General features: G+C 39.5%; 1 protein-coding gene across 2 annotated transcripts in view; it reads right to left on the reverse strand.

Annotated features, from left to right (window-relative positions):
* Positions 1-20,263, reverse strand: part of LOC129815167 (immunoglobulin superfamily member 21-like) — a 309,353-nt gene that overhangs the window by 131,615 nt on the left and 157,475 nt on the right. For both annotated transcript variants that reach the window (XM_055868652.1, XM_055868651.1), the window contains exon 3: positions 11,469-11,590. In XM_055868652.1, coding sequence (XP_055724627.1) covers positions 11,469-11,590 — 122 coding nt within the window. The remainder of the gene's footprint in view (positions 1-11,468; positions 11,591-20,263) is intronic.

The raw sequence follows: 20,263 nt of genomic DNA on the forward strand, positions 1-20,263 counted from the left end.
CTGAAGTTTTTTTAACGTTTTGAGAATGGAAGTGAAAATTTAGCCTGTTCTGGACATGTTCATTTTTAGGTTGCAGGGAGGTTCTGAAAACGTTTTACTATGGTTCCATAAAGGTTTTCCTAAGAGGTTTTATTAGTGTTCTGAGAACAGAAATGAAAGGGCTATTAAGTTTATTAAGACTTTTAATAACACTGCTTTCTTAGTTTGGGTTAACTGTTTTCAACTCCAAGGACAGATAGGACACATGGATATGAATTTACTTAGGCATGAATTAACCTGTTGAGGATGGGGGCGCTGTTGTGACTATTTATGCTAATCGTGTAATTTTTGAAACGGCTTCCCACAAAATCCTTGATCGTACAATATGCATATTATTATTATTATTGGATAGAAAACAGTCTATAGTTTCTATAGGAGTTGAAATTTTGTCTCTAAGTGGAACAGAGCCCATTCTACAGCAATTTCCCTGACATGGAGTCAGATTTCAGAAATTTTGGCCACTGTTCTGGAGTCAGTTAAAAGGGCACTGTTATTGCTATGACTATACGGACACTGCTTACGTCTTCCCCTGGATGCCTTTACGTGATGACGATTGCGCATTCACAGGCCCTATAAATAAAAAAACCCTGTAGGTAGGAGCTCCTTTGCAGCTGCGTAATGCGCGTGGAGGACATCGACCTGCTATTTTTCCAAGCGTTAGTTTAGCCTGTTATATTTTTCCGGTCATGTTTTTACTCGTTATAGGAGTTAAAAACATCATAAGGTAGTTAATTTAAAGCGTTTTATAGCAATTTATATCCGTTTAGTGCGATTTTGGGACATTTATTTCTTTAACGCTGTGAATAGCTGGGCACGCTTCCAGTTCATCCCGGACGCAGTTGGCATTTCCACATGGCAAGAGGACAGCTTTCCACCAAAAGACGATTACTCCCAAGAAAGGATCCTTTGCCCAAGATACTGATGGAAGAACAGCTCAAAGTAGGACATTTTTATTATGATAAATCGTGTTTCTGTCGAAAAATGTTAGTGGCTTAGGACGCCATGTTTTTTGACGTAGCTTCGCTTGGCGCAAACTGTATTGAAAAGTAAGGATAAATTAAAAAATGTAATTCCGCAATTGTATTAAGAATTAAATTGTCTATCAATCCCTGTCCACCCTATATTTTTTAGTCACGTTTATGAGTATTTATGTATAAGAGTAGATCACTGTCTAAGTGGCGCAAGGACATTTTCTGACCAGCTGAGCTACATTTCACATTGTCTAACCATGATTTTGGTGGCTAAATATAAACATTTTCCATCAAACTCTATATGGATTGTGTAATATGATGTTACAGGAGTGTCATCTGAAGAATTCTGAGAAGGTTAGTGAAAAAATTAATATATTTTGGCGATGTTGACTTTTATCGCTCACTTTGGCTAGAATCAATGCTGGGCTGCTATGTGCTATGTGCTATGCTAATATAACAATTTATTGTGTTTTCGCTGTAAGACACTTAGAAAATCTGAAATATTGTCTGTATTCACAGGATCTGTGTCTTTCGATTCGAAATGTTTGATGATTAGTAAGTAGGTAAACACGTTGCTCTAAGTAGTTTTTCTATTCCATTTGTGACGGTGGGTGCAATTGTAACCTATGCCATCTACCTGAAATATGCACTTTTTTCTAACAAAACCTATCCCATACCATAAATATGTTATCAGACTGTCATCTAATGAGTTTTTTTCTTGGTTAGGGGCTATAAATATCTTAGTTTAGCCGAATTGGTGATAGCTACTGGTGTTGGTGGACAAATAAAAGATGGTGGATTATGCTAATGTGTTTTTAGGTAATAGATGTACATATTTACATATTGTGTCTTCCCTGTAAAACATTTTAAAAATCGGACATGTTGACTGGATTCACAAGATCTGTGTCTTTCATTAGCTGTATTGGACTTTAATGTGTGAAAGTTAAATATTTAAAAAAATATATTTTTTTTGAATTTCGCGGCACTGGTTTTTCAGTGGGGGTGGGGGGGGAGTGCCGCTAGCGGCACACTCATCCTAGACAGGTTAACATTTATTTTTTATTCTGGCAAGGCGTCATATGATCTTCTATTCATGGTTAGTACACTGCGCTGTGAATTTTAGTCTATTCGAACAGACCCCATTTCAAAGGAAATTAACTTTTACTGCCTCAGAAACCCGGATCTGGGAGCACCCCCCACCACCCCCCCACTGACTAGCATAGCTAGCATAGCGTCACAAGTAAATTGTAGCTTCTAAATATCATTAAATCACAAGTCCAAGACACCTAATGAAAGATACAGATCTTGTGAATAAAGCCACCATTTCAGATTTTTTAAATGTTTTACAGGGAAGAAAAAATATGTAAATCTATTAGCTAACCACGTTAGCAAAAGACACCATTTTTCTTTGTCCACCATTTTTTCTCAACACCAGTAGCTATCACCAATTCGGCCAAATAAAAATATTGATAGCCACTAACCAAGAAAAAACCTCATCAGATGACAGTCTGATAACATATTTATGGTATAGGATAGGTTTTGTTAGAAAAATGTGCATATTTCAGGTATAAATCATAGTTTACAATTGCACCCACCATCACAACTCGACTAGAAAAAATACAGAGAGCAACGTGTATTACCTAATTACTAATCATAAAACATTTCTTAAAAATACACAGCGTACAGTAATTGAAGGACACAGATCCTGTGAATCCAGACAATATTTCAGATTTTCTAAGTGTCTTACAGCGAAAACACAATAAATCGTTATATTACCATAGCACATGTGCAAACATTACCCCAGCATTGATTCACGGCAAAAAGAGCGATAGCATTATCACCACCAAAATGTATTAATTTTTTCACTAACCTTCTCAGAATTCTTCAGATGACACTCCTGTAACATCATATTACAACATACATATAGAGTTTGTTCGAAAATGTGCATATTTAGCCACCAAAATCATGGTTAGACAATGAGAAAAGTAGCCTTATACAGTCTTATATAGTCTTATACATAAATACTCATAAACTTGACTAAAAAATACAGGGTGGACAGCGATTGATAGACAATTTAATTCTTAATACAATCGCTGAATTACATTTTTTAAATTATCCTTACTTTTCAATACAGGTTGCGCCAAGCGAAGCTATACCAAACAAAATGGCGGCATGAGCGTTTAACATTTTTCGACAGAAACACGATTTATCATCATAAATTGTTCTTACTATGAGCTGTTCTTCCATCAGAATCTTGGGCAATGAATCCTTTCTCCGGTCTAATCGTCTTTTGGTCGAAAGATCTCCTCTTGTCCGGTCGAAATGGTCACTAACGTTCACCATGCACTCGAAAAGTGCCCAGCGCTTCAAAGTGCATTACACAGAAATGCCATTAAAATCGCCCTAAACGGATATAAATTGCTATAAAACGGTTCAAATTAACTACCTTATGATGTTTTTAACACCTATAACGAGTAAAAACATGACCGGAGAAATATTACTGGCTAAACAACAGGTTGGAAGGAGGCGAGTCCGACGTCCTTCGTGCGTCAGGCGCAGGCAGCAAAAGAAAGCTACTTCCGGTATTTGGTGTTTTATACAGGCCCTGATTGCGCAATCGACTCCATTCAAAGCGTCACCACGTACTGACATCCAGGGGAAGACGTAAGCAGTGTTTGTATCCTCATAGCATTTACAGGGACCTTAAAACCGACCCCAGATCAGGGGCCAAGATTTCTGAAATCTGACTCCGTCAGGAAAAGTGCTGTAGAAGGAGTTCTGTTTCACTCAGAGACAAAATTCCAACGGCTATAGAAACTAGAGAGTGTTTTCTATCCAATAATAATAATAATATGCATATTGTACGAGCAAGAATTGAGTACTAGGCAGTTTAATCTGTAGAGCAAATTATGCTAATGCAAAACAGCACCCCCTGTAGTGGCAAGAATTAAGATAAAGATCAGGTTTGGCCAATTAGTGAGCACGGCCAACACACTTGAACACGCTTAACAAGATAAAGGATAGATGGGTTGGTAGTTTAGCAACAAAATCGATGCATGTGGAACAATGGGGCAAAACAGACGGGGTTGGCCTAGATTGTTGACTATATGTAAACTATATTCAGGCTCCAATGTTTATTGAGAACACAAATACATTTGCACAATGACCGTGGCCAGTCCTTGCTGTTCTGCCACCCTAGGCGAGACCAGAAAATGTCTCCCCTGCAAAACTAGAATAGTCCCAGTAAGCAAAATGACATTGAAAAGACATGTAAAATACATATTTTCCAGACGTTGAAGTTAGGTAAAATTTCTGAATGAAAAATGAAAATATGTATTTTCCGTAGGTTTAAAATCCATATTTTCCAGGACTTTGAAAAGGCGTCTTTTCCGGATGTTGAAAATACTTATTTTCCAGATGTTGAAATCAGGTTCATTTTCGGTTCTGAATGAAAGTTGAAAATACAGATTTTCCAGATGTGGAAATAGATTTTTCAAGATGTTGACAATATAAATATATCCCGATTTATTGAAATCAGGCAAATTTTTGGTTCTGAATTCAAGTTTAAAATAATTATTTTATACACGTCTATGTTTGAGCCAAATCAAGGCTTATCCAGACCGGACAAAATCTGAACCAAACATAGACGTCTATGATTGATTCAGAATTTGTCCAGACTGGACCAAAAAGCAATGTCTGTGTATGTGGAAACCAATGCCGGTCTGGACTGCACCAAAAAAATACGTCCAAAAGACGTGCTTCTTGGCATGTAGCCTACTATGGCGGCCACAATGGAATTTTATGAATACCCATCCATATGGTGGGTCCACCATTTGTAAAACAGGCCATTTTATTGGCTTTATTAGTCCTGATTTCTGTGAATAATCAATTTGGCTATTTAAGCTCTGAATATCAGCTACCCAACTTTATAATGAGTTGAGCCTGTTTGCAATGTGTTTACAGAGTGGGAAATGCAGAAGTATTTTCTTATTCGCCATGATCAACTTGTCAAAAAATTTACTGATACAAACTTGAAACCACTGATTATGACAATGAGGTGAAACTCCTGGACAACAGTTGTGATTGTCCATTGCATATTGTCCATTTTACATGGACCTGTCCTGTTTTAGGATATGTTGTTTGTTAATATGACAGCACATTTTTATTTGACTGGAGAAACCTGCATGATATAAAAAGTGTTTCATTACATAGTCATACATTTTATCTCCAACCTGTAGGCTACACAAAAAGCCACATACTTTCTACTAAATTCTACATCTGCTACATGATTTATGTTAGATTCTTTTTTGGACGGAATGTTGGTAGAGCACCGCAGCACAGTAATGGACAGGCAAAATATATTGCTCCTCTACCATAGGAGCATTAACAGTGCCCACTTGACCAAGTTAATCACAGGGTGGGATCAGCGCTCACCTAAAATCCATATGCCACTGTTTGAGAGAAATTGTCATTGTTTTTGGGCAGAATTATGTGAGGTATTATATGTTGTTGATGGAGGTGCATCTTGGTCAGTTTAGCTCAGAAAATGCTGCCCTCGTCAATCTGACGCCATAATTGTTAATTTGCCGGCCTAATCATGCCTAATGAGCGGACAATCCGTGACAATGAGCACTTGTTGTATCTCAAATACATTGTTACAGTTGTTGGTTACCTAGCTAGCAATTTTTTTTGCCATATTAGCATAGCTGTAACATCAGTCAAACACCTCAAAACAAGACATTGTATCAATATCAATATATAGAACAAGATGCATTGAGCTGAAACGAGCCACCTACGATTCCTCACATGGTAGCTTCTTGTCATTGTTGCTAGCTATCTGGCCATGCAGAATCACAACAACACACAGACTTCTGCCCCATTGAAGTGCGTGCATTGTTTTTGTGATGTTGTCAGTGTCATGACATCAGCTAACCAGAGAGAGTTTTGTCAACGCTGAGAATGGAATACATATGTTTTTAAATAACATTCTTATTACGTTCTTTGTACGATACTAATGTTTTCTTGTGGTCTTTATTGACATTTTTCTTAACTTCTTGCAACTATAGGGGGTGCTATTTCGCATTAGCATAATTAACTCTACAGATTAAACTGCCTAGTACTCAATTCTTGCTCGTACAATATGCATATTATTGTTATTATTGGATAGAAAACACTCTCTAGTTTCTATAGTCGTTTGAATTATGTCTCTGAGTGAAACAGAACTCATTCTACAGCACTTTTCCTCCCAGTGTGTGAGATTTAGACATCTTGGCCTCTGGTTCCAGATCAGTTTTTAAAGTCTCTGTTAATCCTATGAGATACAAACACTGCCCACGCCTTCCACTAGATGTCAGTAAGTGATGACAATTTGAATGGAGTCTATTGCGCAATCACATGCTCTATAAATGACCAAAGACCGGAAGTAGGATTCCTTTGGAGTCTGCGCTCAACGCAAGAAGGACATCTGACTGGCCTTTTTCCAAGTCTTGGTTTAGCCAGTAATATAGCGTCGGTCATGTTTTTACTCGTTATAGGTGTTAGAAACATCATAATGTAGTTAATTTAAACCGTTTTATAGCAATTTATATCAGTTTAGTGCGATTTTGAGGCATTGCTTTGTAATAGACTTTGAAGCTCCGGGCACGTTTCGGGGTCCCGGTCGTACGTTAGTGAGCATTTCGACGGACAAGTGGACATCTTTCGACCAAAAGAAGATTAGACCCAAGAAAGGATTCATTGCCCAAGAATCTGATGGAAGATCGCCTCATAGTAAGAAATATTTAAGATGATAAATCGTTGTTCTGTAGAAAAATGTTAAACGCACGTTCTGCCATTTTGTTAGATGTAGCTTTGCTTGGCGCAACCTGTATTGAAAAGTAAGGATAATTTAAAAAATGTAATTCCGCGATTGTATTAAGAATTCAATTGTCTATCAATCGCTGTCCACCCTATATTTTTTAGTCAAGTTTATGAGTATTTATGTATAAGACTAGATCACTGTCTAATATGGTGCACGACATTTTCTGACCAGCTGTGCTACTTTTGTCATTGTCTAACCATGATTTTGGTGGCTACATATGCACATTTTCGAACAAACTGTATATGTATGTTGTAATATGATGTTACAGGAGTGTCATCTGAAGAATTCTGAGAAGGTTAGTGAAAACATTAATATTTTTTGGCGATGATACGATATCGCTCTCTTTGGCTAGAATCAGTGCTCGGGTAACGTTTGCGTATGTGGTATGCTAATATAACGATTTATTGTGTTTTCGCTGTAAGACACTTAGAAAATCTGAAATATTGTCTGTATTCACAGGATCTGTGTCTTTCGATTAGTGTATGCTGTGTATTTTTACGAATGTTTGATGATTAGTAATTAGGTAATACACGTTGCTCTATGTATTTATTCTAGTCCATTTGTGACGGTGGGTGCAATTGTAAACTATGATATCTACCTGAAATATGCACATTTTTCTAACAAAATCTATCCTATACCATAAATATGTTATCAGACTGTCATCTGATGAGGTTTTTTCTTGGTTAGTGGCTATCAATATCTTAGTTTAGCCGAATTGGTGATGGCTACTGGTGTTGAGAGAAAATGGTGGACAAAGAAAAATGGTGATTTTTGCTAACGTGTTTAGCTAATAGATTTACATATTGTGTCTTCCCTGTAAAACATTTTAAAAATCTGAAATGGTGGCTTTATTCACAAGATCTGTATCTTTCATTAGGTGTCTTGGACTTGTGATTTAATGATATTTAGATGCTACTATTTAATTGTGACGCTATGCTAGCGATGCTAATCAGTGTGGGGGGGGTGGGGGGTGCTCCCGGATCCGACGTAGAGGCTCGTTAGAGGTTAATGTTCGGAGAACATGACTTTAAACAGAACCATGAGGAAACTTGTAGGAAACATTATGCTGAAGTACTGGAATTCCCACAGAATGTTGTTTTTAACATTCTTGGAACAATTTGTGGAAATTATTTTGAATAGAACCATAAGGAAACCTGTGGAAAGCGTTAGGCTGAAGTACTGAAATTCCCACAGAAAAATATAGTTTCTTGACGTTCTCTAAACTATTTGATAACATTTCCAATGTCAAATCATTTGGATAACGTTCCTAAAACATTACCAAAATTGAAATGAATCATAATCACGAATGAAAAGTAATCAAATATCAAGAAAATAAATATATATTTGGCAAGTTCCTTAAATCTGTTGAGAATGTTCCAAAGCTAACCAACTATCCTGAACTTTTCCCAGAAAGCTGTGTGAAGGTTGTATACAAAAACACCATAGGAATAGAGGTTAAATAAATAAATAAATAATTAACCGCGCTCTCACCCAGCTCTAAAAAACATGGTTTTCAGAACATTCTAGCTGGGACCTCCCTTTCTGTTTATGAATCTACACTAGTAATATAGACAGAGAATCTAGGGCTTTCTGTAAAATTCACAATATTACAGCTCTCATTTGTGGTCATACAGTTGGATTTGTCAGAATGCCAGGGCTTTGAAGAGAAGATTTACCCCTCTCAGGTGGAAATGGGAGATTATGTTCTGCATCCCTCTCTGCTGTTGAGCTCTGTGTTCTGCCATAGAGGAAGGCATGGGATACATAAGGGAGAGTTCAGATTCCTCCTGACTGGTCTTGTGTGACTGTTGCAGTAGCCCCCTTTACCTCTCTGCTTGACGAACACCGGCTAAACACACCGCCAAACAGACAGGTCAGAGCAGGTACCATCGAACTGTTTCTCATGCTGGGTCCGTCGATTAAAATCCTACTGAGTGCGTCAGTGTGTGTCTGTGTGTGTGTGCACAGTTGTGTCTGTATTCTTGTGTGAGTACATGTGTAAAATAGTTCATTCCGATGATGACTACTCCCCTGAAGGTACTGTGAGATTTTCTGAGCACAGTATCGTACTCAGTCGGGAAATGCTCAGTAGCTCAGAAATAAAGGATACATTTGAGAGAGGACGGGAAAAGTGGGGAGGGGAGGAGTGGAGGAAAGAGTAGTGAAAAATCGATACAGTTACATATCGGGATATTATTTTTGACTATATACCGTATCGTTTTGACAATATCGCAAAACTATTTTTGCACTAGTTGGCTGTACCTGCACAAAAAATTCTAACTATAAACTCTAACTATAAAACTATTTTTCTTCATGGCTTGTTCTCCATCCTCTTTTTAAATATGGAAGCAATTTTGTTTCAGCACTTTTATTTCCATGACTGATCAAAACAATTGGTTATCATGAAATTGTGGAGAAAAGGGGGTAAAAAATAAATAATCCAAAATGGCTCTCAAAAAAATTCAACTAAGGAGTGATGAAAGAGTGAGAAGAAAGAGGAAAGGAATGAGATGGCGAGCAAATGAAAGGCAAGGAAGGAGAGAGGTAGAAAGTTATTGGAATAATGACAGGGAAAGACTAAAAATTGCATTAAAATCAGCATGGGTCAAACACACATTACAGAGAAAAGGTAATAGACCGATGCAGTGTGGGCTTCTATTACTCCTTTATACAAAGAATGAGTGCCAATATGAGAGAGGGAAGGAGGGAAGGAAAGCAAGTGGGGAGAAAGCAAGACAGGGAAGAGAGGGAGAGGGAGAAGGAGGGGAGCAGATGCCAGCCATATTGTTGAGGCCTAAGGTATAGGAAGACAGTCTCCAGGACTCCTCAAACGTGTAATCTACCCAACAAGAGCCAGATGATTTCTAACGCTCCATCCCTCTCGCACTCCGTAAAACTTGCTCATGCATAAACAGCAGGGCTCTTTATTCTGGCATCGGCAGGACTGTATATGTACAGCATGTGTGTGAGGCGAAGGAGGGTGGTGAAGGAGGTGTGATGCATGCAGCATAGGCCTCCATGCAGTAGTGCTGCCCCAAGCTTTGCCTAAAGTGAACCACACTACCTGGAAAATATGCAGCTCTGTGGTGAGAATAACGATTGGTCTGGCCAGCTGTTCAGTTAGAGTTCAACACTGGAATGTACATCCTCAGCAGCAGATTGGCTGAGTAGAGCCTCGCCACTTCCTATCCCCTCCCTCTTCCTGCCAAGACGATGATGTGTTGACCTTCCATCGGTGTCATCACATCCAGGCCCAGTATCACCCGCAGCAGATGGTACAGTAGGAAGGAACTAGCAACGCTTCATAGCAGTACCATAGCTAAATCTTGGGTAAGGCATACTGCATTTCTACACAATTTATATACTATAAAATGTTATTTGGACAACAGCAAAAACAAACAAAAATTACTGCAGCCATTAATTATCACCGCAATATTAGGTTTAAAGGTCTATGGAACAGCGTGAGTCTAAAAGTATGTGGTTTTAAATATACTTAAGTATCAAAAGTAAATGTATTTGGCAATATATACTTAATTATCAAAAGTAAAAGTATAAATAATTTCAAAATAATTATATTAACCAAACCAGACGGCACAATCTTAAGTTGTTTTACATTTACGGATAGCCAGCGGCACACCAGGGTGTTCTCCTGAAAATTGTGTGATTTGGACCCTTTTCATATCCTGCTAATGTAACGAGTACTTTTGGGTATCAGGAAAAATGTATGAAGTAAAAAGTGCATTATCTTCTTTAGGAGTGTAGTAAAGTAAAAGTAAAAGTTGTCAAAAATCCCCCCAAAAACTACTTAAGTAGTGTTTTAAAGTGCTTTTACTTACACCACTGCTGTTTTCCCAGTCATCTGTAATAATGATTAACAGACAGTGCTGATGTCATCTTGCGTGGACTTACAGTTTGTTGTCATCGTGCTGCAAGTCTCTTTCAGGACATCCACCTCTCCCTGGGAGAACTGCAAACGGTTCTTGTGGTCTTGGACATTTCTGATCAGATCATCCATTATTTTGGTAGTTGAGTCCACCAGTATTTGGACAAGGCACTTGAAGCTATTTTCCTGTTGCTATAACAACTGCTTGTAGACATCTTTTTGTTCATTTAATTAAAAGATCATGCACCTGTGATAGCGAAACACTGTCCTCTCCATTACTCCAACCTACTTTAACTTTCGGTTGCATGATGGTAGCAATGGCCGATGGAAACAGCAACAGACAGCAGGGATTTAAACAGCCACAAGCCCTGGATTGTCCACGGTCCCAGCCACAAGGGCTAACCGCGTCACGGGCTGTGTTCAAACTGTCAAGGAAACCTGGCTAGCTTGATAGCTAGCAGCTAGGCTAGCTGCTTCACCAAGCAGCAGCTCTTCAGACTTTAGGGTTTGGCAGTATCCTGGGACAGATAGAAGCGGTCCCAGCAACTGAGGCTGACCGTGTCGCAAATTAAACAGGTAGGCTAGTAAACAAACATTGTTTTCAAGGAAAAACGTTAAAAAAAACATTCAAAACAACAAATTGTTCCGAGTTCAGCATGCACTCTCATTATAAACTGTAAGGGCCAAACTAACAGTAATTGGTTGTGATGCTTACCGGACTGTAGATTGGTAGACAAGGTCTTCCCGTTTGCGGTAGTCCTCCATATGAGAGTAATTGGTATTAAACATAGCATCGTAGGTGAAGATTTTCTGCTTAATGGTGCCCCCGTCTGTGACCTGTCAAGTGAAAAGAGAAAGAATTAATAAAATAATATGGTTTATAATACATGGAACAGATATTTCTATACCCACAGACCTACCCTATGCATAAACCTGTGTTGTGCTCCAGTTAAATATATTATAAAACTTTGCTCAAAAGCAAACTTAGTACCCAGGCCATCAATTATCTAATTTATCCATTTAATGCCATGATTAGATTTTTTTTTCTATCTTAAAGGGGGAGTGAGGAAGAGCCTTTCAAGCTAATTCTGAAAACTGCCAACATATGAAATCAGTGTGACACTCACTTATATAGCTTTAGGTACGTGCCCATGTATACAGCCGAGTCTTAATAAAGAGTGATGCTCTGCATCGTTCTGTAGGTGTCAAGGAGTCGGAGGTATTGGCTTGTGACGAGATATTGCGAAGGTGGGGATATATTCAAAACACCATAGTCTTATTTTGCATCCACTTCTCTTTTTTTGTGGGCTGCATGGTAAATGATGGAGCAATACTCTCCTTTCTAATATTCACAGGGGAGAGGAAGTCACTTAGCATTTGAATGACTGATTTCTCTTCTCCTCAGCGCCACAGACAGACGTAAAGAAAAAGGGTGACAGGATTTTAATGGAGCCGCTAATGCCACTTTGAAGGAGGAAATTGTTGGTGGGCTAGGGATCTTTCTTCCCTTCGCCACTGAAAATGCCCTCGCCTGCTTCCTAATCCAATCCCCTCAGAGGTAAATAAGGCCTATGTGATTAGTTCCTGCATAATGTACACAACACCTCACGAGGGGACAGTACTGGGTAATGACTTTGAGTGAATAATTCCTGGTGCCCCATAAATGTCTGTGGGACAACTCATCACATCTCTGCCTCTAGGGAAGGGAGCTAAATACCTCAGGCTGTTGCTAAATGATGGGGTACACAGAGGTAGTAGTGCTGAGAGGTAAATGTGCTGGAACAACAAATACTGTGGGTGGGTTTTAGGGTATGCAGAACAGTTACACGCATGTAGGTGGCATTAGTGGATTACATTTACTTTTCTCTCTTGTAACAAATGTCCCACTGGGCACAGACGTCAGTTCAAGTTTTAATGTCACATGTACAAGCATAGTGAAATGGCTGTCTTGCTAGCAGCAGCGTATATGAGGATTGTATCTGAGTGGGTGTGTGTAGACTCAGTATAAATGTATGTGCTTATTATGTGTGTGTGTAAGCAAACGATGGTGTGAGTGTTTGTGTGTTGGAGTATCAGTGTGTGCAGTGTGTAGGGCCCTGTGAGTGTGCATAGAGACAAAAATAAGAAGAAAATGCAAAGGCAACTCAGATAGTCCATGTAGCCATTCTGTTAGCTATTTAGTTAGCTATTTAGCAATCTTATGGCATGGTGATAGAATCTGTTCAGGAGCCTGTTCAGAACCTAACTCTAACCCTAATTCAACATCTGTGCCACGTTGGTTCAACATCATTTCATTGAAATGACATGGAAACAATGTTTATTCGACCAGTGTGTGACCAGTGGGGTGGGTGACATCACATGTTCATTGCTATGGAAGATGAATTGGGGGGAGGTGTAATCAGTGAAAGTCACCAGGACCCACTGGTGGGGCTAGGGACCATAACCCTCCACAGGTAAAAAGTGTTCACTTGGCTTGGCCACAAACAGAATTTCCTTCCTTTTCCTAATGAATGCTTTGGCACCACACTCAAGGCCCCACGATTATTATAGCCATCTGTTCCTCTTTTAAATGTCAATTCAGTGATGTAGAGGCACACCGGCAAAGTGGCATCATTCTGAGGTTTACAGGGAGAGGCAACAGCAAAAGGTCTGCCGTTAAAAGCAGAGCCATGTTGGAAAATGGTGCTTTCACCAACCTGCTCTGTGCCTGGATTGTAGCGATTGTAGAAATACTGTAAGATCCATTTCTGTCTGACATCACTGTACAACAAAGCATGGAAAAAGTATATGTGCTCTGTGAAACTGAACACAAATATATCCGTTCTGTGAGTGGACAGAAACATGACGATGGTAAGTTAAACTCAGGGAAATGTGGTTAGTTTGAGATATAAAAGTTAGCTATCATATAATAATATGACATTTAGCAGAGTTTAATGACAATTATTTAGCAAGTTCAATGACAAGTTCAGGTCAATGACAAATACAGCATTCATAACATAGAAGGGTGTATTGTACACACCTGAATAATTAGCATAAACGTGCTTAGTCAGAAAGTGCAAGATAAGCTTTATTCTCCAGCATGTGCTTCAACAATAGACAAGTGCACAAGGCCAGGTCCTGTATGAATGTATCATGGCAACATTTCAACTCCCTTATAGGAACAGACTCACTGCACTCCCAGTACTACAGCAACACTGTCCCTGGTGCTGAGTCATATGAGGCTTTCAAAAAGCCTAATGATAATGCTCTCTGGGCCCTGAAGTACTGTACAGAGGTGTGTAAAATTTACATTTTCAGCCCCTCTCTCTTTTCACAGTCCATCTAATCCAATAGACAAAACAACACCTGTCTCACACAATGGACTCATCAGTGGACAGACCCTGTTCCCAGAGAAGGGACAGCTTTGTGGGGTGAGTGAGAGAGAGTGAGAGAAAGAGACCTTTGGAGACAGAAAAATGCTGTGCAAGAGTGAGGGGTGAAGGCGAGAGGTAGATGAGCACTCTTTGATGGTAGAAAAACACTGTTTGAGGAAGCAAAGCTTTCCTTCAGCTGCTTGGCTGATTCCAGGTCATGATTTACCGAGGCACGAACAAAGGCATCAAGGCCTATCCCAACACCTCTGCCATCTGGATATATAAAAGACAGGCATGGGTGGGCACGCCACTTCTCTTCCTCTCTCTGTGACCAGGAATGACCAAGGGACCAAACGGGGAGAGGGGAAAAGGTAGCTGACAGGGGTTGAGGTTTGGACACACACAGTAGAGAGTGCTACAAAGGGTCCTACAGTGACCTAGAGATATAATAGTGCAGTGATCTCTCCAGATGGAGAGTGAACCATATCCTACATGCTCTCTCTGCTGTGCTCCCTGATGTTATGATGCTGCTCCATTATTGAGGTCAGGCGAGGGAGGCCCAGGTCTCTGGGGTTAACCCCTTCTCCTCAGCTCATCAGAGATATGCTTATTTATAGGCTGCAGCTGAATCGTCAGTCACAGGAGAGAATACAGTGAACTAGCTACAGTAACACTGCCGTCTATCTTGAGGAGTATAAACCAGACCACTTCAGGTCATTCTGGCATTCTTTCACATCACAACCATGCCAAAGACTTTCATAACTAAACCAAGATAGGCCTGTCATTTCCAATGGGAACAAATGAGTCATAGTGGGCAGAAGAAGCAAGGAGGTGGGCAGAGCCAAGCACAAGCTAGCGAGATCCTTTTTGTGCGTTCTAGCATACATCTGCATATTTCCATTAGGAAACACCTCCTCTGTGAAGTGTGCGTGTGCAATAACTTAATTTGCTTGTGCAATGCATTTTTTTTAAAGGGTAAAGTCTACAAAACGTAGTCCACTCTGTTCATAACAGATTATAGTTTTGGGAACAGAAAACTGTATTCAGATCAAATGTTCCATCGATGAGAATATTTGCAGAATGTCGGCCAAAATCCATCTCGTTCCATCTTCTCCCACTGCCAGCCAGAGAGCTTCCTCTCACTACCATATTTGGTAGTGAGTGGAAATGCCAAGTGGATGCTTCACATTTATACATCTGGTGAATAATCTGTCTCATTGTTCTATCTGTGATCATGCAGTCTCCTCTACTGCTGTTACTATAGCTTAGGTGTGCGCTGAAAGTATAGACGGAAAGGATCACTTACTTTATGGGAACATTTCACATGAATTCTCACTTGGTATTTTTAAATCTACAGAGAGGCGGAGCAATAGTAGCTTCTGGATCAATCGGCTGTTTGTTGTGAATAATGAATGGGGATAAGACACAGAGCAGTCATAACACCTCTTGAGCTCCATTTAGCTGTTCAACTGACGCCTCAAAGGAGGCCTAAATGGGAAGCTACACTAAACAAAGAAAACAACCAGTATAACAATACATGCTATATTCTCTGAAATAATTTGTAAAGGCACAGCGATCATGATAAAACATTTCACTTATATAAAGCAGAAGAGCTTCACCTTAATGGCAGTCAGTGGTGACAGCTGTCAACACAGAATGCTGCAGTGGGTTGTCCACTGATCCTGTTAAGATGGGGTGTGCTGCAATGCTAAACTCAGTACATGTGGTGCTGGGTAATGAATCCTGTAAGTAAACATTGTGCAGCTGTACAGTCATCCAGCCTAGTTAGTGCTCCACCCTGTTAACCTGTAGATGTACTGGACTGTCTGCTGCCGGTGGCCTCCTGCTGGGCCCTGAGTGTCACACAACCTGTTTAAGGGGATTTCACGGAACAGATGGCACGCTCCGCTCCTACTTACCTCCTCTCCTCCCTCCATCTCTCGGTCTCTGCTCCCCGCAGGAAGGAAAATATGCTAATTAAACCATGTTTTTCATAGATGACGCACACATTCTTCCATTCACATAGATGTTGGTGACCCTACTCTATCATTCTGAAAAAGATGGTCTGTGCTTTGACAGATAAAGAGGCTTTAGTGGTGCGGTAGTTCAGTCATGCCACACGTGAACTAAGAAAGGGGAGTTTTACTTTTATGTCTGAACCAGAAAGCAACAGGGAATCTGATGCACATTGCAGTCCTTTATTTCATATATAGCCAACGACTACAACTGACGATTTTCAATGCAATGTAAATAAACATGAGCGTGATTGCTTGGGATCCCTTAGTGTGAGCAAATACACCAGCCAGAGATGACTATCAGCGTGGTGGATATTTTTGCTCGCCTGTTATCTATGTCACATTCTCTCTGCATGCTATCACTCATTTTCATCCCAATATAACAGAGTAGAACTGGCTTGTGATTGCCTAAGGCTTGGTTTGGCAGATTGGCATGCAGGGATTAAAGCTGTGGCTTCATGAATCTGTGTCATGAACAGGGAGGACCAAGCCTTGTTTGCGACCATGTGTGGGCGAGGCAGAGGTAGGCTTGGGGAAGCAGCGTGAAGGTCAACCAACCTATTTCAGGGAATGACATGCAGGTTGAAAAACAATGCACAAGGGCCTACTAAAAGTGCCCATCTACAGCCATTAGACAAAGCAATTGAGAAGTGGTTATTAATGTTTTCAGTGAGAGGGAGACAGCCTGACTGTGGCCAGATATTTAGCGTGCAATGAGATCAAAGCAAACCAGACCTGAAGGAGACTGCTGGTCTGGATCAGATATTATGCCTGTGCCATGACTCTCTACTTAACCCCCTGACAAAAAGAGAGTTGGACCAGAGCAAGAACAATATGAACCCTACCCCTCACTCTAGAAACAGCATTTTGTTTTTAAATGAAATCCGAGCCAAAGTTGGCAGTAACAGTGCTTTAGCTGTGGAACGGAAGGCACCCAACACAAAATGAGTTCCAAATAGCTCCCACATCAAAAAGTCAACTCTGCCATCCCAAGTATTTCGTAAAGAGAGGGTTTAATAAATACAGTAAACTGCTGCTAATACAGTGAGTAATACAGGACTTGGTGCCACTTAGCAGACCAAAAATGTAGCCTTGGTGCATTACTAACATCACATTATTATGAATTTCTGTCCTTGGGGATCCAAGTTAGACCAAGGATTTTTACAAATGCCTCAGCAACTCTTATAAACAGCACATATTAAGCAGCACCAGTAGGTCACAAATAATAACATTAAAGTGGAAAAACAAGAAAGCTTTACATAGCTGCAGAAGTGAATGATATGTTGTGTAATACAGTGCTTCTATCTGAAAACAAAGGGGATGATCAAGGACAGGTGGATAATGAAATGCAGCTTCATGGCAAAGTGAAAACATAATTTTGTGCACTTGTCCTTAAATTTGAATTAAGCAGATATCGCTCTGCCATTTCCTGGCTGCTAAAACTCTAATAGTTAGCCTAATATCAGTTGATATGACAAGATAAACTAGTATAATGTAGAGAATCATTGTACCATCTAATCCACTGTGAAATATTTTTCTACATCCAAAAAATATTGTTTCAGCTGTTTGAAGCTGGTGTACAAAACCGAAAATAAAAGAGTCAAAAACAAAACTTAAGAACCGGAAGCAGAGAAGTCGCTCACATAGAACAGATCTACCGCTTCTTATACTTGCTCTCAAGTAGAATGATAGATCTATAACTCACATTTCTATGTGAATTTGGTCGGGTCTCCAACAAAGTTACATATTACCACTTTAATCTGTTTAATCAATGAGCACTTATTAAGTGAACCCAGGACTACACACTCACACCTTCCTCTAATTTGGAATTAATCATCAGACATCCAGTGGACGTCTTCTCTCTCTCATCTCCACGTACAGCAGCAATGTCACCAGAGGACTAGACTTATGAAGTCAGCACGTTCCACACTGGGCTTACATGAAGTCTGGAGCAATTTAAGTTGAACTAAGTATCACAGCAAGGCTTGCAAAGCTACCAGTAATTTACTAAAGTAACAGGTAATCTATGGCAATCTATGGTAATTTTGGTAAATTATACTTTAATGATAAAACAAATATATATATTAATATATGCGCAGTATACCTTTTTTTATATACTATCTGTGTTCATGTTGTCCATGAGTTTCTAGTAGATAAACCATATGGTTCAAAAGAAAATGGCGTAATTAATGAAAAAAGCATCTAATTAACAATGGCATTATTTTTTATTAACTCTGCAACTCGTCCAACTATTGCATTTTTCCCCAACTACCACCAGTTTGGCCCTAAAACATTTACAACAAAGACATATTGACATAGTAACATAACTAAAAGTTTGTAAAAAATATTTATTCTGAAATCTACCAATGGTATTCACTAAATTGATGGTTTATATTTAGGATAATGTTTAACAGCTTTGTCATTCAATTTGTTTTTTGAAAGTCACCTTATTAAATAAAATAAAAATATATTTTACATGTAAGAAGGCCACAGAGAGGGCCAGAGATATTAATTGACACCTGTGATAATCTGTAGTGCCCAAAAAGGACACTAGATGTAATCCAGTAAAATTCCATATATTCCTTGCAATTTCTGGCAGTTTACTGTTAGACTTTCTAGTAATATACCCTCCTTTTGCAAGCCTAATCTCAGCAATGAGCTTTTATTCAGGTCTATATATACAATTTCTCCTATTTTCCTCCTACCACTGCAGATGGGTGCGGGCTCACAAAGGCGTGCGAGCTGGAATACAGATGGTTTAAAAGACATCGGGGCACTGTGGACATGACAAGTCTGCATATATTTTGGAGCTATGCAGTTCCTATCCACCCCCCTCTATTCCTTATCTTCTTGCGAATATAGGGGGTGCTGTTTCGACTTAGCATAAATTGGTCTCCAGATTAAACTGCCTAGTACTCAATTCTTGCTCGTACAATATGCATATTATTATTATTATTGGATAGAAAACACTCTCTAGTTTCTATAGCCGTTGGAATTATGTCTCTGAGTGAAACAGAACTCATTCTACAGCACTTTTCATGACAGGGAGTGAGATTTCAGAAATCTTGGCCCCTGTTCCCAGGTCAGTTGTAATGTCCCTGTGAATGCTATGGGGATACAAACACTGCCTACGCCTTCCTCTAGATGTCAGTAAGTGGTAACAATTTGAATGGAGTCGATTGCGCAATCAGGGCCTGTATAAATGACCAAAGAGCGGAAGTACATTTCTTTTCCTCCCTGCGCCTGACGCACGATGGATGTCGGACTGGCCTCCTTCCAAGCTGTTGTTTAGCCAGTAATATATCTCCGGTCATGTTTTTACTTGTTATAGGTGTTAAAAACATCATAAGGTAGTTAATTTAAACCGTTTTATAGCAATTTATATCCGTTTAGTGCGATTTTCTGGCATTTCTGTGTGACGCACTTCCAAGAGCTGGGCACTTTTCTAGTACATGCTGAACGTTAGTGGCCATTTCGACGGGACAAGAGGACATCTTTCGACCAAAAGACGATTAGACCGGAGAAAGGATACATTGCCCAAGATTCTGATGGCAGTTCAGCTAATAGTAAGAACTATTTATGATGATAAATCGTTGTTCTGTCGAAAAATGTTAAACGCATATTCCGCCATTTTCTTTGGGGTAGCTTTGCTTTGGCGCACCCTGTATTGCACAGTAAGGATAATAAAAAAAATGTAATTCAGCGATTGCATTAAGAACTAATTTTGTCTTTCAATCGCTGTCCACCCTGTATTTTTTAGTCAAGTTTATGAGTATTTATTCATTAGACTAGATCACTGTCCAATATGGCGCCCGACATTTTCTGACCAGCTTGGCTACTTTTCTCATTGTATAACCACGATTTTTGTGGCTAAATATGCACATTTTCGAACAAACTCTATATGTATGTTGTAATATGATGTTACAGGAGTGTCATCTGAAGAATTCTGAGAAGGTTAGTGAAAAAATTAATACATTTTGGTGGTGATAATGCTATTGCTCTTTTTGCCGTGAATCAATGCTGGGTTAATGTTTGCACATGTGGTATGCTAATATAACGATTTACTGTGTTTTCGCTGTAAGACACTTAGAAAATCTGAAATATTGTCTGGATTCACAGGATCTGTGTCTTTCAATTACTGT

This window comes from Salvelinus fontinalis, chromosome 18, assembly GCF_029448725.1.
Source record: "Salvelinus fontinalis isolate EN_2023a chromosome 18, ASM2944872v1, whole genome shotgun sequence".
NCBI lineage: Eukaryota > Metazoa > Chordata > Actinopteri > Salmoniformes > Salmonidae > Salvelinus > Salvelinus fontinalis.